Source organism: Symphalangus syndactylus, chromosome 13, assembly GCF_028878055.3.
Source record: "Symphalangus syndactylus isolate Jambi chromosome 13, NHGRI_mSymSyn1-v2.1_pri, whole genome shotgun sequence".
Lineage (NCBI taxonomy): Eukaryota > Metazoa > Chordata > Mammalia > Primates > Hylobatidae > Symphalangus > Symphalangus syndactylus.
In genome coordinates, this window is record NC_072435.2 from 22,117,932 (window position 1) to 22,143,033 (window position 25,102).

The 25,102-nt window shown below is 41.0% G+C and overlaps 1 protein-coding gene and 1 pseudogene across 2 annotated transcripts; one reads left to right on the forward strand and one right to left on the reverse strand.

Moving 5' to 3' along the window:
• Positions 1-5,802: 5,802 nt before the first annotated feature.
• Positions 5,803-24,943, reverse strand: ZFP28 (ZFP28 zinc finger protein). 2 transcript variants are annotated; one of them, XM_055237532.1, is made up of 8 exons: positions 24,586-24,943; positions 24,096-24,187; positions 15,900-16,026; positions 15,632-15,727; positions 14,409-14,572; positions 13,666-13,780; positions 13,238-13,333; positions 5,803-10,197 (listed from the first exon to the last, which is right to left on the reverse strand). In XM_055237532.1, the coding sequence occupies exons 1-8, from the start codon at positions 24,791-24,793 to the stop codon at positions 8,489-8,491; spliced, it is 2,607 nt and encodes an 868-aa protein (XP_055093507.1). In that variant the 5' UTR covers positions 24,794-24,943; the 3' UTR covers positions 5,803-8,488. The 2 variants fall into 2 exon arrangements, with proteins under 2 accessions (XP_055093507.1, XP_055093508.1); XM_055237533.1 differs by lacking the exon at positions 24,586-24,943 and adding an exon at positions 23,576-23,833 and having other exon boundaries at positions 24,096-24,172.
• LOC134732091 (uncharacterized) overlaps positions 24,792-25,102 on the forward strand; it is a 53,330-nt pseudogene continuing 53,019 nt past the window's right edge.

Consider the following 25,102-nt stretch of genomic DNA (forward strand, 5'->3'; position numbering starts at 1 on the left):
TCGAGAAGCTGAGGTGGGAGGATCACTTGAGCGAGCCGTTATCCTGCCACTGCACTCCCTCCTGGGCAACAAAGCAAGACCTTGTCCCTAAAAGCAAGAAAATGAACACCAAAGCACAGATCTAGGAAGATCAGAGAACACAAAGCATTATCACAAGTCACCTTTTGACATGATCACCAGCACTATTCAGTCCTTTGAATTTCTTTCAATCCTTTTTCTGTGTTTCAGATTAAATAATTTCTATCTATATTCAACTTCATTAACTGTTCTGCCACCTCAAATTTCCTGTTAAACCTATCCAGTGGATTTTTACTTTCAAACATCGTATTTCTCAGTTTTAGAATTCCCATTTTCAAACTGATTTACTCATTTGCTGAAATTCCCATCTGCTCAGCATTAATAGCACATTTTCCTTTATATCATTCAGAGTAATTATTCTTTATTTATTTATTTATTTATTTTGAGATGGAGTCTCGCTGTCGCCCAGGCTGGAATGCAGTGGCGCGATCTCGGCTCACTGCAGGCCCCGCACCCCGGGGTTCATGCCATTCTCCTGCCTCAGCCTCTCCCGTAGCTGGGACTGCAGGCACCCGCCACCTCGCCCGGCTAATTTTTTTATCTTTAGTAGAGACGGGGTTTCACCGTGTTAGCCAGGATGGTCTCGATCTCTTGACCTCGTGATCCGCCCGCCTCGGCCTCCCAAAGTGCTGGGATTACAGGCATGAGCCACTGCGCCCAGCCCATTCAGAGTAATTATAATAGGGGCTTTATCATTCTTGTTTGCTAATTCCAATGTTTAAGGATTTGTATTGCTTTTTTCTCTTGAATGTGGCTTATGTTTTCATGTATCTAATAATTCTTACTGTATGAGTAACACACTGTAGAGACTCTGTTGTCTCTACAGACAAAAAGTCTGTCTGAATTTTGTTTTTAGTAGGCAGTTCACTGTGTTGAATTCAATCTCCACCTCTTGTCTCACTGAGGCAGTAATGCTAAAGCATTTGTTGGGATGCTTGGAGTTTGTCTGATACTTGTATAGAAAAGAGACTGTCCAGAAATTTTTGGTCTTAAGTGCTGGTGAAGGCTAAAAGGATAGTGAGAAATACTACATTAAAAACTGGAGGAAAGAGGGTCCTTGTTATGTAATGGCAGAAAGTTTAGCAGCCTGTTATTTGCAGCTAATGCAGGAAGAAGAACTGGGTGACCTAGCTAAGATTTTCAAGCAATGTGTTGAATGTCCTGTTGCTGTTGTTTTCTTGCTGCTCACAGAAACATGCAAAAGAAGAGATATAAATTGAAGGAATAACTGTTAACAAAGAGGACATTAGGATTTTGAAAATTCTTAGCCTCTGTAGGTGGCAAACAATGCTAAAAGCGAGAAAGGGTTTCCAAGCAAAAATGAAATCCAAGTTACTGCTACGAAAACTGGTCTAGATAAAAAACTAAGGGCATGGCTATAAAATCCATAACCTCAGAAAGACCAAAGCTGGTATCTCAGAGTACTATTTAACCACACAAAAGCTCTGTAAAGAGATTAAGGTGACCTGACAGACACTCTTATTCAAATAATTAGGCCTCTAAGAAGCTTATTTCAAAGAGATTTGTGGCTGTGGCTTTTGTCTTGTGCAGTGAACCCCAATGAGGTTCTCATGAAGCCCACAACATTTTCAGAAGAATCAGTAGAAACTCTGCCAACTGGAGTGGAGAGGGACAGAGACAGCACAAAATGAAGAGACGCCACTAGATTCCTAAAACTCTAGTAAGCACGCTAAGAAAGCTATTGAGCTGCAAATGCATTTCAGGAAAAAAGGATGATTCAGAGGGCAGAACCAAGAGTTCAGATGATGGATAATTATCCCAGGCCTTGTGACCTAATAAAGGAATGTCCAAACATTTGTCTGGTTAGATTTCAGAATTGCTATGGAACAGTGATTCCACTATGTTGGTTAGGGGTGGTGGAGGAGGGGAGGCAGATAACTTGTTCTTTATCTTCTTTAAGTCTAAAGGTCTGCAGATCAATACCCATACTTAAGAAAGTATATCTTATGGGCCTCATTAGCACCTGTACCTATGTTAGGTGATAAGATTATTGACTTTGAGGTGATCCTGTAATGAGGTGAGATTCTGAGACGGGCCTTGGAAGGAGTGAGTGTATTCTGCATGTGGAAGGGACATGAATCACTGGGAGGTGGGGACAGAGGGAAGACTGTGGTGGACAGCCATTACGATGTCTCTCAATGTTCCCCACCTCCTCTTACTCAAACTATTTTGTAATCCCCTCTCCTTGAAGGTAGGCTAAACCTAGTGACTTCTAATTAACAAAATACAAAGATGATGGATGGGATATCACTTCTATTAGGTTACAAACGGACTTCACCTTTTATCTTGGGCATCCTCTCCTGCTCGCTCACTTTCAAGGAAACCACTTGTCATATTGTAAGCTGCCCTACAGAGGCCCACGTGGAAAGGAACCAACATATCCAGCCAAAGCCTGTGGGGAACTGAGTCCTGCCCACTTACTTGAGCTTGAATGCTGATTATCCTCTAACAAAATCTTCAGATGACTGCAGCACTGGCCAAGAGCTAGACTATAGCCTTCTGAGACACCTTGAGCCAGAGGCACCCAACTAAGCTATGCCTGGATTCCTTACCCAAAGAAATTGAGGTAATGAACATCTATCTGTTTTCAGCCACCAAGCTTTGGGGATAATTTGTTGTAACAACAGGCAACTAACACACCATCACAGTTCCTACTCTGTGACTCAGTGAGGGAAAATAGGAATTCTATCATTAGTCAAAGGTATTATATTGATTAGAATTATAGTAGCTGCTATTACAATTGAAATCCAAATATTACCTTAACACAATATAAGTTTATTTCTCACTCATATAATAATCCATTGCTGGTGTTCCTCGATGACTGGGGAGCTTTCCTCCAATAGTGGTTTAGGGACACAGAGTTCTATCTTTCAGCTTTGCCATTCCATATGATTAAGGTTCTACTTCCGTCTGGACAGAACATCCTTTTCTTAAAAACCAAGCCCCGAGTGGCATATTGCTTCTATTCACACCACACTGAAGAAAATTCATCTGATAGACAAAACTGGAAGCAAAGGTGCCTGGGCAGACATATCCCAGGATCAATTCCAGACAATAGAAAAGAACACAAACTTTTGGTAGTCATCTATCACCTCATAGATATCATTAACAAATGCACACCCAGGACCTGGAAAAATAGCCACAGTATGCATTTGTAGTCTCAATAGACCTTGTTCTAAGCTATGCTTGTGTAACAATTCTTCCATAAGCCCTCACTCTGCATAAATGCAAGTCTTTTTCGAATTCCCATGGAATTGTTCATAGAAATTTTAATTACAGTTATTCAGCAGTACCCAGTCCTGTGCCACTGATTTAAGTCAATGTGAAATTTGGATGCCATGCCATGGAGTGTTTTTAATTAAAATAAAACCTTAGTGCAGTTTCAACGCTGGGGATCAATTATTAATTACAGTGGAAATATCAGTAATCAGAACACTCTTAGAGTTCTGAGGTTTGTTACAACCTTTTTACTTTCTTCTCATAGTTAATGATTGCCCTGTAATCCAGCCACTACACATGCCACAGTTCTACAGAAATCGGATACCCTTTAAAGGTCTCTGCACCTAAAGGAGGAGATATAGGGACATTTTTCAGTGCTGCTTTCATGTCAAAGGAATACGGAAAGGCTATTGGGCCCTGACAGGGAACTTGCAGATGAGTGAAGGGCATGGACATAAATGATCCAATCCAGCATTATAAACTTCTGAATTCTTTCAGTCCATATATATTATGCAAAGTAATTTCTAACCCTGAAAATACACTTGCAACAATGTTCCCTAGATTTTTGATGTTACAATTAAGGAAATTAAATATTTCTGGGTGAGATTATTCTCCTTCCTAACTTCCTGTATTTCAAACTACAGGTCATACTAAGCTCTGATTTTGGTTACCAGCCAAGCAATAATGGTGACCATGTGAGAAAAGGGACAATCAAGTTTTCAGTCACAGGCTGGGTATGGTGTCTCACACCTGTAATCCCAGCACTTCAGAAGGCCGGGGCAGGCAGATCACTTGAGCCCAGGAGTTCAAGACCAGCCTGGGCAACATGGCACAACCATCTATCCACAAAAAAATTAAAAATTCTGGGTGTGGTGGCACACGCCTGTAGTCCCAGCTACTCAAAGAGGCCGAGGTGGGAGGAATGCTGGAGGCCAGGAGATAAAAGTGGCAGCAAGCCATGATTACATCACTGCTCTCCAGCTTGGGGGATAGCAAGACCCTGAGAAAGAAAAGAAGAAAGGGGGGGAGGGAAGGAGGGAGGGAGGAAGGAAGGTAGGTAGGTAAGTAGGTTTGTTTCCAGTCACAAGGGAAGCATGGAAAGTAGAATCAGCGGGGAGGTTGAGAGGGAGAGTCAAGGGAAAGTTAAAGTTTTCTAAGATCCTTGAATCCTTCTTGTTAGTCTCATTCCAATAATCCAAATTCCAATATTTCCCTAATTGCCTAACAGAAGTGACAAGCTTGTGAATTCAGTAAGCATCATCGTTGAGCAAATAACTGCATCTACTGCTGCCTTTGATTTTTAGCAAATGCAGCCCCATGCTTAGGAGTATGAGATTCTTCCCAACACAAACATACAGGTACTGATTCAGTTCCTTAAGGCCAGAATTTCAAGTAGCCTTGACATTTTAATTACCCAATTTCATTATAAACAGGTATCATATATACTTTTGGGAGTAGTATTCCTCAATACCTTTGTTTTTGGTAGGAGCTATCCAGCCCCTAGTGCACAATGGGCTTAGAATCCTGCTATATCATGAATATCCTTTCACAGCACAAAATAGGATTAGGAATTTACCTGTGCTTTGGTCTGTCTCACTGGACATCCATCTTGAATACTCTGCTTCTCTACAGCCTAGTAATCATTCTGTAGTATAAATTTCTGTATTGGCTAGCTCTCTTTGCTTGAGAACCAAAGAACTTGACTCTAATTTAAAATTAGAAATATTAGAATACCAGGTACTTCACAGATTCAAAGAACTGAACTCAAAACCAGGATGTGAGAAAGCAGGAATCATCTCAATGGATCTCAGTGACAGGTGGAGGAATCCTTAGGTTGCTGCCAAAGGATGACTTAATTCAAACCAATTCCAGCCTAGGAGGCATATCCCACATACTTCACAGCAGGTATAATAAAGGTCCCACCAATCAAAATGAATATTGACTAAAACAAAACATCCATTCTGGCCACACTGGTTCATAAAGCTGAATATTGGCCCTGTTCCTGTCCCTGTGTCTCCAATCAAAATACAGAGAATGAATCTGGTTGGCTTAATTGGAGCATGTGTCACTGACAGTTCACCAGAACGATACAGAATGAAGAAAGGGAAAGTGCCCACAAAATGCTAGGAAAAGTCTGCGTGTTAAAGACAAAACCAGATTTCAACATATATACTGAGGCTGTGCATGTGTATATACATACACACATATACAGTATTAATTTTGACTCTATGACTAGATCATTTTACATGTAAGGCTCTATAAACCACGTATTTCATTAAATATGTTGTAGATGCCACTCCACAGAAGTATACGTAGAGCTTAACTGCTTTCTACTAATTGCACAACACAGTACTGAATAACTACAATTTAATCAATCCACTTGGCAGGGCGCTGAATTCTTGTCATAATTAAAACAATTCTACAAGAAAACATTATTTATATCTACCTATTTATTCCAATGGGATAAAATTCCTAGATCTGGAATTACTGTTTGAAAAAAATTCACGTTTATAATGTTGATAGGTCATGCCATCCAAGGAAATAGGGGATGAAGTTACACTGCTAATAATGATCAAGTACCTGTTTTCCCACACTAATACCATTACTGGATATTATCCAAATTTTATATTGTGATCTACCTAACAGCCAGGAAAATGTGGTTTCATTCATATTCTTCTGATTAATGAGGTTAAGAATTTCACGATTTTATTCATTTGGATTCTTCAGGGTCATGTGCCTATCAGTGTGCATGGCCAATTGTTCCCCACTGTTCTGTATATGTAACAGCATTCTGTTATTTTCTGTAAGTTGCATACATTTTCCTTCAATTGTCTTTTACAAGTTTTTGGTGCCTTTCACCATGCTGAAGTTTTAGATCGTTGCATAGCCCAACTTGTTCTCGATTTCTTTATGGCTTCTAGGACTCCGTGTCCTACTGGATAATAGTTTCTTTTTTCTACATTTGCCTATAACATGTTATTTTATGATATGTCAAATACAATAGTCATATTTCTCTGTAAGGTGTAAATGTGCTTCTAACTTTTTTCTTGGAGAGGGTGGATAACCAATTATCAAAACATAATTTCCCTGATATTGAAATAATAGTGCTATTATATACCAAAATCTCATATGCAAATAAATCTATTTCAAAAATTTTGGGGAAGGCTGAGGCAGGAGAATCACTTGAGGCAAGGAGCCCAAGACCGGGCTGGGCAACAAAGCAAGACACAGTCTACAAAAAAAATATTTTAAGGTTACAGTGAGCTAGGATCTTAGCACTGCACTCCAGCCTGGATGATAGAGTGAGGCCTCCATCTCTTAAAAAAAAAAAATTCCTGGCCGGTTGTCATGGCTCATGCCTGTATTCCCAGCACTTTGGGAGGCCAAGGCAGGTGGATCATGAGGTCAGGAGTTCAAGACCAGCCTGGCCAAGATGGTGAAACCCCATCTCTACTAAAAATACAAAAATTAGCCAGGTGTGGTGGCAGGCACCTGTAATTCCAGCTACTCGGGAGGCTGAGGCAGAGAATTGCTTGAACCTGGGAGGCGGAGGTTGCAGTGAGCCGAGATCACACCACTGCACTCCAGCCTGGGCAACAGAGTGAGACTCCATCTCAAAAAAACAACAACAACAACAACAAAAAAAAAACTTCTTGCTATTCTTGCCTAATTATGCTTCCCTGTTACCGTCAAAGTAAATATATCTTACTGGGACTGAATTATAATTTACAAACATTTTAACAATATTGAGTATTTCATCTAGAAAAATATCATTTCTCCTTTTATTGACATCTTTATTTTTCAATATAGTTTAATAATTTCCTTTCACCTCTATTGACAAATGAGTTCCTTTGTCATTTGTTTTGTTTTTGATGTGAGAGTTGTATTGCCCTCATAAAATTAGAATATTTTATACATTCTTCTCTACTCTAGAGCAGAGGTTGGCAAACTTTCTGTTAAAGGATAGGAAATATTTGAAGTTTTGTGAGCCATATAGTCTGTCACAGTTGTCTAAAGCAGCCATAGTCAATAGCTAAACAAGTAAGCATGGCTGTGGTTTGATAAAACTCTATTTACAAAAACAAGCAGCAGATAGGATTTGGCCCATGAGCTTTAGTTTGATAACCTCTGCTCCATAGCAGGGATAACACACATTTTCTGTGTAGGATCAGACAGTAGATATTTGGGCTCTGCAGGCCACATGGTCTCCCGTCACAACTGCTCAACTCTGCTGCTATAGCCTGGAAGCAGCACAGTCAAGGTAGAAATCAGTGTGTGGCTGAAGCCAACAAAACTTTATTTACAGACACCAAAACTTAAATTTCATATAATTTTCATGTTGAAAATATTCTTTTCATTTTTTTCAATTTTTTTAAATTTTTTTAAATTCTAGATCATGGACCATACAAAAACAGTCAGTGAGACTGCAGCCATGAGTCATAGTTTGCTGACTCCTATTCTGGATCAGTTTACCTCACAATGAATGGTTCTTTAAAAGTTTTAATACAGTTCATTTATAAATATGATTTTTAAACAGGTGAAATCTTACAAGGTTTTCTAATTCTTGAGTAACATGTCAGTTGTTTTAACTTTATGCATATAAATCTTGCATTTTTCTGATTTTTTAAATTCATTTGTCCCAGGTGGCCTATTCATTCATGGTCCCTAGACTTTCTAAAACAAATCAAGTCACATGTAAAGTTTAATTTTCTCACCAACAAGGTCACATCACCTTACATTCACATAAGGTCAGATGGAAAGCCACAAAACTAACTTGGCGTTATAGAGTCAAGTTTTAAACCAATATAGGCAAAACCTCACCTACTACTGGAGAATGCTGTTCCTGATCTAAAGTATGCTTTTTCCTACCCTCATCCTACTGCATCATTTTTTTTTTATCAGAGCTGACTACTGTAACTTTTCAATGTTCAAATACAAAGTTTTTAAAAGAGCTAAGTTTACTGAGCACTTAATATGGACCAGGCACTGTGCTGAGCACATCTCACACATTAACCAATTTAAAGAAACTATAAGTTTTACAAGAGGAGTGAATAAGTTACATTTACACTTATGTGAAGAACAAACTAATAAGGGACAAAACGAAAACAAAAGGGCAGGGAGATGGGGTTTTAAACTGCTGGAGTAGTCAAACAGAAATGATGTCTCGAGGCTATGGTGATGGGAGGGAGGATGGATTCCAGAGAAATTTGGGAAACAGATCCACAGGATTTGACGTGGAAGGTAAAGAGGGGCATGTTGACGACTCTCCATTATGAATTCGCTGATGATGAGCTAAGTGTGCAGTTTGCCTGAAGACTTTTCTGCTTTTCTTATAGTTATAAGATCTCTCTCCAGTATGAACTCTCTTATGTTGATTAAGGTGTCCAATTTGGATGAAAGTTTTCCTACATTCCTTACATTCATATGGTTTCTTTCCAGAATGGATTCTCTGATGTACACTAAGGGATTGACGATGACTAAAGGCTTTGCCACACACACTACATTCATAAGGTTTTTCTCCAGTATGACTTCTGCGATGACAAATAAGGGAGGATTTTGTCTTGAATGCCTTTCCACACTCAATACATTCATAAGGTCTTTGACCAGTGTGCAGTCTTTGATGTTGAGTACAGGATGAGTTATCACCAAAGGCCTTCCCACATTCCATACATTTATAGGGTTTCTCACCAGTGTGAACTCTCTGATGTTGAATGAGGTGTGTAGTCTGGCTGAAGGCTTTACCGCATTCCTTGCACTCATATGGTTTCTCTCCTGTATGGGTTTTCTGATGCTGTGCAAGGTGAGCCTTCTGGGTGAATGCTTTACTACAAATCTTACATTCATAGGGCTTCTCTCCAGTATGGATTCTCTGATGAGTGGCAAGCTGAGAACTGATGCTGAAGGATTTTCCACACTCCCCACATTCAAAAGGCTTCTCCCCAGTATGAATCCTTAAATGACTGGCAAGGTGTATATTCTGCCTAAAAGCTTTTCCACACTCTTTACATTTAAAAGGCTTTTCTCCAGAATGTACTCTTTGATGTTGAGTGAGTGATGCATGATGGCTGAAGGCTTTTCTGCAAACATCACATTCATATGGTTTTTCTCCGGTATGAATCCTTTGATGTACCGTAAGGGAGGAACCATACCTGAAGGATTTGTGACATACATCACATTTGTAAGGTTTCTCTCCAGTATGAATTCTCCTGTGTTGATTAAGCCCTATGTGGTCACTGAAGGCTTTCCCACAATCAATACAATCAAAGGGTTTCTCCCCAGTATGATAGTATCTCCAGTGACGGATAAGGGATGTGTTCTGTATAAAAGCTTTCCCACACTCAATGCACTCATAGGGCTTCTTGCCAGTGTGACATCTCTGGTGTCGGGCAAAGGATGAGCCGTCACTAAAGGCCTTCCCACATTCATTACATTTATAAGGTTTTTCTCCAGTGTGAATTCTCTGATGAACGGTAAGAGATGAGCTCTGCGTAAAAGTTTTCTTACATTCATTACACTTGAAAAGCTTTTTTCCTGCATAGATGCCTGTTTGTTTTATTACCACTGAACTTTTTTGAAAATTTTTAATTGACTCACGATTATGAACTTTCTCTTCTGAATTGTCCAAATAGAACCATCTTCCAGATTTGTTATATGTACGTTCTCTTTCCTTAGAGAGGGTTTTGTTATGAGTAATTGGCTCTTGCCTGAATTGTGTCTCTTGACCTACTGCAAGCTTCCTTCCAAACACATAGTCAGAATCCCAATTTTCTCTGAAACTGGAACACTCAAGTTTAGTGTTTGAGGTCCTGTTTGTTACCCCTTCAGCATATGAATCTTGCTTTGGAAATAATTCCTGGGTCTCACGTACAGATCGCTGGCCTGAAAGATACCAAGAAAACACACATTTCCTTTTTCATGTGCTAGGAAAAAGGAATCTGCCAAAAGGAAAACTAGTAAATTAATTCACTAATTGGTGAATTCATCAACATACATTTTACAGCTCTAAAAACTATTACATTTAGGGCCAGGCACAGTGGCTTACACCTGTAATCCCAGTGCTTTGGGAGGCTGAGGTGGATCGCTTGAGGCAGATCACTTGAGGCCAGGAGTTGAAGACCAGCCTGCACAACATAGCAAGACTCTATCTCTAAAAAACTTTTTTTAAAATTAGCCAGGCATGATAGTATGTGCCTGTAGTTCCAGCTACTCAGGAGGCAAAGGCAGGAGGATTGCTTGAGCCTAGGAGGTTGATGTGGCAGTAAACTATGATCAAGCCATTGCAGTCCAGCCCGGGCAACAGAGCCGGACTCTGACTCAAAAAAAAAAAAAATCATTTTCACATTTTCCTGGTTACTTCCACAAGCCTGAAAACATCCTCAATTCTCTGGCCATTCCATAATGAAGCCTTGCAATTTCTCTCTTTTTGGCAATAAATATTTTTCCAGCTTTATTGAGGCATAGTTGATAAATAAAAATTGTATATATTTAAGGTATAAAATGTTTTGATATGCTTATACATGGTGAAGTGTTTGCCACAATCAAGCTAATTAGCATATCACCTCACATAATATACTGTCACTGAATTGTACACTTTAAAATGGTTAAATTTTATGTGTACTTTTCTATAATAAAAATATGTAAATAAAACAAACAAAAAACAGACCACACAGCAAAATACAGAAGAGAAAGGTAAGGAAAGGAGGGAAAAATGAGAAGGAAAGAAAGAAAAGGAAGGAATGGGATAAAGGAGAGAGAAATAATTAAGTTATAGAAGGTCAAACAAATGTATTATATGATTCAAATGGGACTATACATCTATTCATTTTTAAAAAGCTAGGAGTGAAACAAATGAAAAAATGAACAAAGTACATGCTTCTATAAATGAAGATAATTCCCAAGTTAAGCTACTATATGGTAAGAAATACCATATGCAAACTTCTAGACCACACAAAATTGGGGAAAAATTTTATCAAACTTATAAAAAAAAGCATTCATATCAATGTTGCATAAATACAGGAAAATATACAGCCCAATAGAAATGTGACTAATAAGTATAAACACACTATGAATAGAATACAAACTCTAAACAGATTTAAGTGCACATATTCTCAACATCATAAGTAGTTGGGGAAATGCAAATTAAATAAAACATTGTTCATGTAGCAGCTTGGCAAAATTTTTTTTCAACTACAAAATACCCATATTGGTGATGATGTCTAGAAACAGTATTCTCATATATTCTTTACCAATGGTACAGCAAAATATCTATGACACTTTAAAAATATGTATACTTTGACCATCCAAATTCATTTGCAAGCACATATCTTCAAAAAATATTCTGACATGTAAGCAAGAAGATATGTACAAACTGGACCACTGTTGATTATAGGTAAAAACTGGAGAAGACCTCCTAAATGTTTAAATATCCTCAACAGTAAATAATTTAAATAAATTATGTATATTCATATAATACTAAATAGTCATAAAAATGAAGTACAACTATATGTGTCAAGTTGTTAGCCACACAAATAGGAGAAATCACATTAGAAATAATATACTGGACAATATAAAAATTGAAAACTTTTACATGTCATAATTTTAAAAGACCTAATTAAAATAAAAACTCTTATTGCCATATGTGAAAAGTAGTTTGAGACAATATATCACAGAATTAGTATGCTTATATACATAGCAATCACTGAGACTGTTAAGAAAATATTTCACACACAAGAGAGAACTGGATACAAATGACAGACATTTACAAAAAGATAAGAGAAAAACCAAATTTATGAAAAAATGTTCAACTTCTTTCATAAAAAAAAATTTTAGTGTATAATCTTTCAACAAATAATGTGCAAAAGTTTTCATGTAAATAATCAATGCTTTCAAGATGCAATTAAACTCATACAACTAATTGTTGCTAGTCACCAAAAACAAAAAAACTTTCAGAGCCTAGCAGGTGCTCATATCCAGGAATACAGCAATCCCCAAAATGTGCAGTTTTCACTTAACTTGAAAAAATCTATTATAAGTGTATCTTTAATACTAAGAAATGTAAAGCAACCTAACTGAGCAATGGTACATACAACGTGGAATCTACATGAAAAACATGTGTATGCATAACTGAATATACACTGTAATTTCTACTATGTGAAAAAATGTGTGTTTATCCTAACTTAAATGGGTCTAAGGTGTATGCTGTGAAAACGTCATGGTTTTCTATTCTTTTGCCAAACAGTAAACAATTACATTTTCTACAAACCATTATTTTCTATGGACATTTCCTTTCTTTCCCTTGTGTATCAAGAGGAAAAGATCCTTTACTTCCACCTTCTTGCAATTCAACTTCTACCCACCTGTCCTACTAAAACATAGACGCCATTGGGAACAGCATCTCCTTTGTCTCTATAATGCCCTATTTGAAATTCTGCAAACTCTACTTCATGCAAGCTATCCATAAACATGTCTTATCCATTCCATTCGAGTAATTCTCCCTTTTTCCAATCACCTGCCAATACTCAGCAGAGTGGCTCAGTCCCATAACTTTCAATTTGTGGTTCTCACAGGAATGGATGCATGATGAAAACAATAGGCCATTTAACCGTAGAAGAGAAAGCCTTTGGAAGTCAGCTCAAAAGTGCATCAGGGTCCGGAAAAGATCATTTAAGGAAGTGAGTGGATGATACACGTCCCAGTGGCCAAGAAAAGAAGGAACTTCAGGGAAATGGGAGTTACTGGAGAGAAGCGGGCAAAGGAGGAGGAAAGAATTATTTGGAACTCCCAGAGTTCAATTTTCTTTCCAGACCCAAAGAGGCTGGGTAAAGTTTCCTACTGTATATTAGTGAAGATGCAGCCTTTTTAATAAAAGCTCCGCTCTCTCTTGCAGTGGCTTTTCCACACCAGGCTCTCCTGCACTCACCTGAGAACAGGCTTCCTGTCAGCTCTCGCTTCACCATCCAGGGCTCCTTCTCTTGCTCTAGTAAAGAGACTAAATCTGGCTTAGCCACACAATGTCCTGCAAAAGTGAAAAGAGATGAAGTTTGGCCAATAGTCTTGGCATCCTAAAATTGAGAACCCCTTCCTTGTTGATAGAAAAGTGTTACTGCTGAAAGAAGCAGAAAGACAGGTGAGTAGGATCTGAAAGACACAAGAAGATAACGCTTCAAGCCTAACAAAGACACCAACTTTCACCTCTACAAATGCCAAATTCTTATCTTAGGAATCCACAACAAAAATTCAGGCCAGCACGTCAGAAGACACCCTCTCCCTCCTCCATAATGCAAAACTGAAGTTTGAAAACGGAGGTACCCGACGATAGATTCAGATATGGGAGAGGGACATCCTTACCTGCTGATCCCAGGTCACTGTAGTTCTCCCATATCCTATTCTTACAGAAATTCTTCTGAGCTGGGTGTAGCTGCTGGGGGAAGTCAACAGCCAGGTTTTTGATAGTCACCAAGCCCTGCAATGGTAAAAGCACGTTTTTAAAATCAAACCATGTTCGTGAACCCACCTGGTCCCAGTGGGATGGACTGTGTCCACACACTGCAAAAAAGGCACTCCATATCAAGAACTGCAACTTAAGTTCTGGTACACCAGGTCACATAATGACAGGGCTTAGTTATAGCATATATGTTTGGGGAAAAACACAGAAAAATAGGAGAAACTTTCTGCTATGGAGAATTTGTCATACTTACACACAGTATGAACCTTTTAACACAGATGGAAGGCTTTCCCATATTCATACAAATTATTCAACAAGTCCACAGGGTTTTTCTCTTGTACGAAATCTTTGATGAAAAGGAGGGGTTGATATTCTGCTCAAAGCTCTCTTACATTTATCACAAGTCAAACATTTCTGGTCTTGACAGATTTGTTTGTAATTCATTACAACTCAGTTTCCTCCTCCACTGTTCTTATATGTATCGAGATTAGGCACTCTCTGTTCTGAGGGGATATCCTGTCTATAAGAAGTATTGTATTCAAGTGAAAACTTCTCCTATAGTTATTGTAGTCATGGTCTCTTCCCTCAAGAAGAGTTTCCTCATGAAGGATCCTTCCTCTTGCCTGAAATTTGTCTTCTGACTTACCGGCTGTGTCTCAAACAGAGCATCATAATCCCAGTGTTCTTCTAACAGAGCGTACTCCAGATTATAGCTTGTGAGTCTCTCTGTTATCACTGCCTGGGATAGCTTTCCTTCGCAGAAGTCCTTCTTGAGAGGTAACTCCTTGATCTTCCGCACAGCCTTCAAGTCTGAAAGATATAAAGAAGGCAAATGTATCTTTTATCATGTGTTAGTATGAAGAAAAATTCCAAAATGCAACCATTAAATTAAAAGCCACAAAAAAGCATATAGTCATTTATTTTTATGGAAGAAAATGAAAAGCATATCATTTTGAAAGCTTTCTTATATTACTAGCAATATTCAACCAATCCTACGTTTCTAAATTTGTGTAGCCATAGTCCTAAAGGACACTGTAAGACCTTTCCCACCTAAATGTTGAACAAGAGTTCACATTATGTTTTTAGCAGAAGACTGGAAAAAGCAATTAAAAATCAAGAGATAAGGAGCTCACAAAGACTTAAATGTAAAATAAAATGTCTAATATAAACAGAAAGTGGAGGCTATAGAAGAAAATTGCTATATGATCCTTATTTCAGCTTTAAGTCAACTCTTTTTCACTCCTTTTCCATGTCATCTAGCAAAAATTTCATCTGTATCTCTACATACCTCCTTTTTTTTTTTTTTTATTACAATGCTAACTAATAAAAGTCCAGATCCTGGCCTTAAAAATTTAAGTCTTCATAATTAACTAGTCTCAACAAGAGATGAATGATCTGCAGGAAGGAAAAACAGTTCTATCTCATTAAACTAGCTCAAAGTATGTGATTTCATATGATGTTAAATTGGAAACTTTGACACATTCTTCTCCTCTTATGCCATATGATGACCCATGTGAGTCACTTTAATTTATAACTGTCAGTAACCTGTCCTGTTGTCAATGCGCGCGTTTCCTTTGAAGTGTGAATTGAACAAAGAAACCTTGTAAGATTCTCAATTCCTTAGAAACTGTTACCATTTCCTATTAGGATAAAACCTCTGAAAGAAATCTATAATTCTAATTCCTTGTCTTACTTGATAATTTGCTGTTCTGGAAATAATGCTGTAGTTGGAATTTCTGTATTCCCAAATAGTATAAATAACAGATATTGCAAGAGGCTTAGGAAGAGTCTGCTGAAGATGCTGCGTGTCTGAGACAGCTGAACTATGACCAGCAGTGGCCTCACCCTACCTGGTTCTCCCACACTCACCTGGGCACCAGGCTCTTGTCATCTTTCTCTTCACTGTCCAAGGCTCTTTTCCTTGTTCCAATGAGGAGATCACATCGGGCTTAGAAACACAAAGTCCTAGACACATAAAAAACAACCTGGTCATACTGTGTGGCTGTCCAGACTGAGATCCAGTCCTCTTGGCTTGAAGCAAGAGGGCAGTGCAGGTCTTGGTGATAAAGGCATGAAAGGCTTCTTAGTCCAGGAAATGGGTAGGGTGAGGGGTGGGAAAAGGAGTGGGAGCCCTTACCCAGCGATGCCAGGTTCCTGTAGTTCTCCAACATCACCTTCCTGTACAAGTTCCTCTGAATGGGGTTCAGCCACTCCCACTCCTCTTGGGAGAAATCTATGGCCACATCCCCAAATGTCACCAAGCCCTGAAATGATATAACCATGTTCTTCCTCAACCAGTGCTCATGCCCCCACATGACTGGGGGGTTGTTATATAAAGAAATGTGTCCCCTGACAAAACTCCTACATTAAAGTCCTAATCCCCAGTACTTTTGAATGTGACTGTATTTAGAGACAGGGCCTACAAAGAGGTAATTAGGGTTAAATGAGGTCATATGGGTGGGGCCCTAACCCAATCTGACTGGTGTTCTTATTAAAAGAGGAAGAGATACCACAGTGTGCAGGCACAGGGAAAAGGCCACATGAGGACACAGGGAGAAGACGGCCATCTGCAAGCCAAGGAGAGAGACCTCAGGAGAAACCAAACCTGATCTTGGACTTCCAGCCTCCAGAACCTTGAGAAAAGAAATTTCTGTGGTTTAAGACACCCACTCTGTGGTATTTGTTCTGGCAGCCCTAACAAACTAATATAGGGGTCTAAAGATTCCTTGTCTTCATTTTGAGTAAGAGACTAGAAACTCAGTACTGTGGAGATCTAGTTAGGTATTGTACAGCTAGCCTCATTTTGTCTTAAACTCCAGGGAAAGGAGAAAAATACGGAGACAGCCCCTGCCTTTGGAGAACTTGCAGTTTTGTGGAGGTGAAAGGAGGCAGCCACAGGAAAAACCCCTGACATCAAAACTATAAATAACAAAGACTAACTTGTTCTATGCACAACAGGTGCTACAGCACTGTCCAACATGGGGACATTTGAGTGGCCTGAAGCAGCACAAGAATGGGGCAATAAACGAGATGAACCTCAAAGCATCAATATTATTCATGACTAAACTGGGTTCTAAGAATTTCTGTTTTTACTGTTAGTGTTCAGTAGAGGTCATTAAAAAAATCTAGCAATTTTTTTTCTAAAATGAATATGTAGTAAGAATGAAAAACAAAAAGCACTATAATGTTTTTAACTAATGAAATGCCTTTTCGAACCAAGGTGCCATCTTGGAGAAGCTAGGCATTATGAGGAGCTATCAGGAGCACATTTGCTAGCAGCTTGGCATGAGGAGGATTTTCTTGACTGACTGGCAAGATGGGGCTCCTGCTGACAGATTTTTATGGAGCATAGTTTTACAAATTCAGCCTACAACTCTGATACGTTCCAATGTATTTTAAACATCTATTCAGTTGCAACTGTAATCCCAGGAACCTGTGGCTAACAGAAGGCAGATTTAACTGACTAGCAGCTGTGGGATTTTCAAAGTCTAAACTGAAATGAACATGCGAAACAGTTGGACTACCCCAAAAGCTGAATTACGATTCCAGCACTCACCAGCTCTGAAACCTCACTTGGTTACCTAACGCCTCTGTGCCTCAGTTCCCCAGCTATGAAATGGAAAAGGCAACAATACCAACCTTATAGATTATGTTTTGGATTAAATGAGGCAACACGTGCACAGCACTTAGAATGTGCAAGGCACAATGGAAGCATGCAGTGAACATGACTTATGATGATGCTGACTGTCATAACTCTCACTCATAGGGATGCTGCCTCTGCTTGTCACCCTTGACCTATATATTTTCAGGCAGTCCTCACCCAGTCCCCATTTGTGTGTTCTAGATGGAAAAGGCCCCATACTATGAAATGACCACTGTCCTTCTGCATGAAGCCTGGTGAACCTGATAATGTAACCTTCAAGTTCCCTTACTGAGCCTTGAGCTCCCTTCAAAGTATCCAAGCCAACCCTGTCTTGGGAAACTCACCTAGATAATGCCCTGAACCCCAATAAAGGCTCCAGCCCACAGGTCCCTCCCTCTCTCTTGGTCCCCACCCTTTGGCTGGGCATGTGTGTCCTCAGTGTCTCCAAGCCCTTCCAGTAAGCCCTGCAAGGTGTGCTGGCCACTGTTCTCTGGAATCTGTGAGTAATAAACAATCTTTTTGCCATTCTGCTCTGAGTGTCCCTCACCATGATGCATCTGACTACACAAAACTTAATTTAAATACCTCATTTAACAAACCACAACACCAACCAAGAGCTGAACCTTTTAAAGATTCACAGTATTCTACTAGAAACAAAAGTCCCTTTGAGGTTTGATATCTGCTGAATAATATACAATCACTTGTTCTTTAACCTGCTACCAAACTTTAAGAACATTTTTAACTGAATTGTGTAAAGATGGTCAAAAGGGTTTTGTAAGTGATATCCTGATTTGAGTGAATATCAGCTGCAGAGGTAGCTGAATCAGTCAACTGCAGAGCTACACTCTTGATGGTAAACTCATGATGGAGAAATCTCCTAAGCTGGGGACTGAAAGGCCCCCTGCAGTGTAAACCACGAGGTAATACTTGCAGGAAACAGCCAAGAACTGCTTAATGTCCTTGAGCAAAAACACACTAATATGGCTACCTGAGCAAGCTAGTCTAAAACAAATGCTGGTCAGCTCTCAGCAATAATTTTGCAAGTTGAAGCATCTTGGCATAAAAGAAGAGGAACTTATTTGCTTGCCAAGAAGAATCAACTCTAGTTTCCCAGGTTGATCATGCTTATGCATTAGTGATCTGCTTTTGTACCAGTGGTTTGTTAAATGCCTTCAATGTAATCACGTAGAGGGACCCAACGTTAGCAATATACATATATCCTCCTAAGACATTTTCTGTTTATTTGGACAACTCTTTATGTATAGAATCAATGACTTTTGTTTTAAAAATGTCTTTTACTGTAAATAACATCAATAACAATAGCTGAAAGCACTTAGAACACTTCAGACACAATTCTATATACTTATATATTAGCTTATTTAATCCTCACAATGATCCTGATAGTCAGTACTATTACTATTCCCATTTTACAGATGAGGAAATATTGAGCTGTAATGTGCCCAGGATCACAGTCCATCAACTGTAGAGCTGGGTTTTGAACCCAGGAGTCTTGACTCCACAGTCCATGCTCTTAACCTCCACTTCAGGTGTCAGCAAAGTTTTTCTGTAAAGAGCCAGAAAGTAAATATTTTAGGCTTTGTGGGCCACATGGCCTTGGCCACAACTCTTCAATTTTGCCACTGTAGCACAAAAGCAGTCATAGATAATACATAAACAAACAAGTTTGTTGTGCTACAATGGAATTTTTTTTATGGACACCAAAATGTGACTTTCATTTAATTTTCACGTATTCTTCTTCTTTTGATTTTTTTCAACCACTGAAAAATGTAAAACTCATTTGTAGCTTGTGGGCCACACAAAAGGAGGTGGTGGTGGGCTGGATTTGGCCCATAGGCCATAATTTGCCCAGTTCCGTCCTATATTAAACACTTTTTTTAAAGTACGCCATCTAAGTGTCTTGCCTGTAATTTTCTAAAACGGTCATGATGCCATGAGGATGCTGCCAGCTAACACTAGTAAGTCCTTACTATGTGCCATGTACCTCATTCCGGGCACTATACACATCTTAATCCTTACAAGAACTGCTTGAGGCAGGTCCGATTATTTTCCTCATTTTACAGATGAAGAAGATGTGGTCACTTGAGTTGCCTGAAGGTTACGCAGTGATTAGATGCTAGGGCTAGCATGTGAACCTAGTCCATGACCTTTGACCACTTTGCCATTCTACTTCTATTAAAAGGTTCTACTCTGATAATAGCAGTAATACTTAGTATCCATTCACCCTGACAGTGAAACAAGTGCCAGTAGAAAACATGTTTTCAGATAAAAATAAAATGAACTTTCCCTAACTGATGTCTGGATCAACCTACTTAATTTAAGTGGAGACAAAACATTGTCAAATGTGCAGGTCCTGTTCTTATTCCTGTTGCTGCAACATAAATATGCAGACTTCAAAATGGGTTTCACGTTTTTACACTGTACCACAGAGAAAACATTATACAAGCACAGAATCTACTCCTGATATAGGCATCTGATGTAAGTTAACTCATATTAATATACATATGAACTGGATATGGTGGCACACGCCTATGGGTCCAGCTACTCAGAAGGCTGAGGCAGGAGAATTCCTTGAGCCCAGGAGTTTGAGGCTGTAGTACACCATAATTGTGCCTGAAAATAGCCAATATACTCCAGTCTGGGCAAAACAGTGAGACTCCCATCTCTTAAAAAAAATTATACATACTATACATATATAATAACATATACATATATTAATATATATAACATACATATATAATATATTCTATATAATATATAAACACGCGCACAGACACACACACAAAGATAGAGACATTAAAAGAATACTAACAAAAAATAAAAGCAACTTTACACTTACAGAAAAATCTTTCTGTTGAAATTTCATAGAAAAGAATGAATATGAAGTACTTTATAGAAAAAATACACTAAAAAGATTTGTTTAAATTCAATTCAGTTAATTTTTAAAACATACAAATAAACATTTATTTGGTAATAACTATTATTCCTGATGAAGTGTACATTTTTTTCAAAGCATGAATTCTAGCTTTTGAGGCACCACTGCTGTTCTATCCAAAAATAATTTTAGAAATATTCCGATTTCACATAAGCTTAGGAAACCTTAATCCATGAGGAAACAAAAACTTCTAGGAATGTATTCATACAAAATAATCAGGGGCTGGGCATGGTGGCTCACACCTACAATTCCAGCTCCTTGGGAGGCCAAGGTGGGAGGACTGCTTGAGGCCCGGAGTTTGAGGTGCAATTAGCTCTAACTGTGCCACTGTACTCCAGCCTAGGTGACAAGAGTGAGACCCTGTCTCTAAAAGCAAAAAAACAAAACAAAAAAACAAAATCAGGGACGAAGCACATTTTCAGGTATAAAAATGACTATTCTAACACTATACTAAATATCAGAACACTGGCCACAAGACAACTTTAAGACTATATTCAAACATTCATCCACCAAACATTTTCTGTATCAGACATTAGGCAAAACTGCCCCAAATCCTTGCCTATGAAGTAAGGGAATGAGACAAGAGAAACTGAGATAAATTAAGTAAAATACATTTGACCTTCGAACAACATGGATCTGGGCTGCAAGGGTCCACCTATATGCAAATTTTTTCAACCAAATGCAGACTGAAAATACAATTATTGTCTGGGCGCGGGGAATCACACCTCTAATCGCAGCAATTTGGTAGCCCAAGGTGGGTGGTTGCCTGAGGCCAGGAGTTCGAGACCAGCCTGGGAAACATGGCAAAACCCCATCTCTACAAAAAATACAAAAATTACCTGAGTGTGGTGGCACACGCCTGTAATTCCAGCTACTTCAGAGGCTGAGATGGGGGCACTGCTTGAGCCTGGGGAGGTCAAGGCTGCAGTGAGCCGTGATGGCACCACTGCACTCCAGCCTGGGTGACAGAGTGAGACCTTGTCTCAAAAAAGATTATTTGTGGTATGGAAAACCTGTGTCCACTGAGGGCTGACTCTCATATCTGCAGGCTCCACATGGCTGATGAATACGTGCAAATTTTGGTATACGTGGGATTTCTGTATATAGTATGTTGAAAAGTACTACAAGGGCCAGGCACAGTGGCTCATGACTGTAATCCCAGCACTTTGGGAGGCTGAGGCGGGCGGATCACTTGAGGTCAGGAAATCGAGACCAGCTTGGCGTGTCTCTAAAAAAAAAAAAAAAAAATCAGCCGGGTGTGGTGGCTACTCGGGAGGCTGAGGAAGGAGAATCACTTGAACTCAGGAGGCAAAGGTTGCAGTGAGCCGAGATCACGCCACTGCACTCCAGCCTGAGTGACAGAGCAAAACTCTGTCTCAAAAGAAAAATACTAAAGGAAAAAAGCAAAGCAGGGAAGAGGGATGTGAAGAACTAGGGTAGGAGGCTCTGAAATTCTAGACAGGGTGAGCAGGAAAATGAGAAGGTGATTTTTCAGAAAGAAGAGAGTGATGTAGATGTCAGGGGTAACAAGGAGCCAGGTCATGTAGGGCCTCGTCAGTCACAGGAAGAGTTTTGGCTTTTATTCAGAGAAACCACTGGACGGTCCTGAGCACAGCTTGACACAAGGTGACATGTTTGAATACACCCCTCTGGCTGCTCATCGGGAAGGGGCTGTGGGGAGCATGAGCAGAAGCAGGAGGTCACAGAAGCACAGTCAAGAAGCCAACAGTAAAAGGAGGACTTGGACCTACTGGTGGTGATAGATGTGATGAAAACTGCCAGATTCTGCACATAGTTTGCAAATAGAACCGACAGGATTTGCAACAGGACCAAATATGGAAGGAGAAGGAAAGAAATGAAATGAGACAATAATGACAAGGCTTTAGGACTGAGTAACTGAGAGGATGAAACGGCCACTGACTAAGACTGAAACTGCGGGAGGAGCCGGTTTATGGGAGACTCTCAGGACTTTGGGTCTGGACAGGCTGGCTTGAGTTACCTATCAAGACACTCAGGCAGAGGAGTGGAGCAGGATACACAGGCCTGCAGCTCAGAGGAGAGGTTTGGGCTCTCAATGTGAATTTGGGAGGAGCCACCATGTGGGTGGTTTTACAGACAAGGAACAGGCTACTATCCCCAGGAGACAGCATGCAGACAAAAGAAGGACCCTGCACAGTGCTGAGGCACACTCTGTTCAAGTCAGGGAGGTGAGTAAGAACTGTGGCAAAAACTGAGAAAGGAAGATGAAAGTCAGATGGCCAGGCGCGGTGGCTCACGCCTGTAATCCCAGCACTTTGGGAGGCCGAGGCGGGCGGATCACGAGGTCAGGAGATCGAGACCATCCTGGCTAACACGGTGAAACCCCGCCTCTACTAAAAATACAAAAAATTAGCCGGGCGAGGTGGCAGGCGCCTGTAGTCCCAGCTACTCGGGAGGCTGAGGCAGGAGAATGGCGTGAACCCCGGGGGGCGGAGCCTGCAGTGAGCCGAGAACGCGCCACTGCACTCCAGCCTGGGTGAAAGAGCGAGACTCCGTCTCAAAAAAAAAAAAAAAAAAAAAAGATGAAAGTCAGATGAGTGTGAGATCCTACTAGCAAAGGGAAAAAAGGGGGCCTATTGAAGGACAGGGATGAGCTATTTGAGGAATAGGTAGCCACCTTGTTTTGTAAATAAAGTTTTACTGGAACACAGCCCATCCATTCATTTACATATTGTCTTTGGCTACTTTAGCTCTATGAGAGCAGAAAGGAGTAGGTGCAGCAGGGCTTTCAAAGCCTAACATATTTTCTGCTGTGCCCTCATCCAGCACAAGTTTGCCAACCTCTGAGCTATTTCAAATACCAATGATAGTCAAAAAAAGACTAAGAATTGAGCACTGCATCTGGTAATGTGAAGGTCACAGTAACCCACTCAAGAGCAGTTTGGGTGGGACAACTGGAAGCCAGTTCATCTGTACATTTATTTTTTGAGGCCTCAGTGGAAGTGAAATGGTTCATCTATTAATGAGCTAGCTATGATATTTACAGGACACAGCCAACAGAAACAAATACAACTATTTACTGACATTTTTTAAAGTCACAAAATCAAGTGGGAAAAGAAAGCCTTTCATATTGTGCCTCCTCTCCCTAAAATGTTGTCTTTCTTTACTGTGCCTCCCAAACATCTTCTCTCCCTTCAAGGCAAGGCTCAAAAATCACCTCCTTGGTAAATACGCCTACCCTTCTGCTACAGGAGGCTGGAAGCCAGGAGCGCCTTGTAGTCCTCGCTCATAATACTTGGCCCGAGGATGATCACATTCTAGAATCTTGCTTGTTTCTTTGGCATTGGGTCAACAGGCTGTGAGCTCCAGAGCAGGAAATGGGGCTTAGCTATTGGTTTGTCCAGTGGCTGGCACAAAGTGGTCACCGAACAAACCACGTATAGCAGAAGGGTCTGCCGTGTTCCTCAAGGAGCACAATTCCTCCATCAAAGTCCCTCTGAAAAAAGCGGTACAAGGGAGAGACTGAATCATTTCATCAATCAAGAATGAAGGCTGACTGGGATGAAGCAGCAGCAGGCATCGAGGCCCTGGGCAGCTTAAACTTTTCCCTGTAGCCCATCACTTCACTAGAACGTGAAGAAAAAGAAACCTGCGCCCAAACAGGTCTCTTAAACTGAAAACTTTCAAGAAAATAAGCAACGTTAAATCCCGAAAAGCAAGACTGCATTTCAGAGACAAGAGATCAAATGCCAACTCACCTGGGACATGGCTTTAGGTTCAATTCCTGTCCCCACAGCCTCCGGCTGTTTGTTTCTCTCCTGGGGAAAAGCAGTGTCCCTGGAAGGCAGAGCTGGAAGAGAAAGGAGTAGCTAGAGACCAGGTCTACACCACAGTCCCAAATCACCAGCCTAGAAACGTCCCTTCCTGCATGAGCAGGTGGGATCAGGTCATTACCCTGCCTAGGGACTGCCACAACGTGGAGATAGGTTTTTTTCCTCCCTGGGAGCACGAAAACAGGAAAAGTGTCTAGTTAGAGTCACCCTGGGAAAGTCAACACCCTTTTACCGCGGCTTGGTGCTCTGAATCAGTTGAGCTTCCAAATCTTCAGATTCCCCCACTCCGCCAGCTTCAAAGACCAGGGGCACAGTTCTCCAGCAACTGGTCCCCAAGAGCCCAACCCCCTCCCAGATCTCATCCCGAGATGAATTCGTCCCTGTCCGCCAGGCCCCAAACACCTGTCACTCTCACCTCTGTGCCCAGGCCCCGTAGTGGCCGCTCCTCGCTGGCCTTTGGATGCGAGGCCATTCCTTGAGCGCGGCCTTCCCCGGGCAGGGAGGGCCAAGGTGGCTGGAGTCCCTACAGTCGGGCCTCGGCCCGCCCGGGGCTTTGTGCGGGGGGCGCCTCTACCCGAGAGCGACGTCGGCACGCAGGCACTCGCGCTTGCCGCCCCCCGCATGTCACCCAAGGCCGCGCGACGCCCTTCCGGCCGGTCCCTCACAGACCCACACCCCTGGCCACACCCGCCCGCCACGCCCAGCGAACAGCTCCGCGCGCGCTCCCCCAAGGCCCGGCATCCACTGGGCCGGGCCGCAGAGCCGCCCCGCCCCTCCCCGCCCCCGGCCGCGCCCCTCCCCTCCCCACCCCTCCCCGCCTCTCCCCACCCCTCCCCGCCTCCCCGCCCCCGGCCGCGCCCCGCCCCTCCCCACCCCTCCCCGCCTCCCCGCCCCCGGCCGCGCCCGCCCCGCCCCGCCGCCCCACCGCCCCG

What these genes read in the sequence shown, in the direction of transcription:
- ZFP28 (XM_055237532.1), bottom strand. Translation starts at nt 24,793, where the DNA reads ATGCGGGGGGCGGCAAGCGCGAGTGCCTGCGTGCCGACGTCGCTCTCG. An exon ending in GACAAGAGCCTGGTGCCCAG is followed by an intron (nt 14,573 to 15,631) that starts GTGAGTGTGGGA and finishes TATATCTTTCAG; the next exon opens with ACTTGAAGGCTGTGCGGAAG. An exon ending in GACAGGAAGCCTGTTCTCAG is followed by an intron (nt 10,198 to 13,237) that starts GTGAGTGCAGGA and finishes GGTATCTTTCAG; the next exon opens with GCCAGCGATCTGTACGTGAG.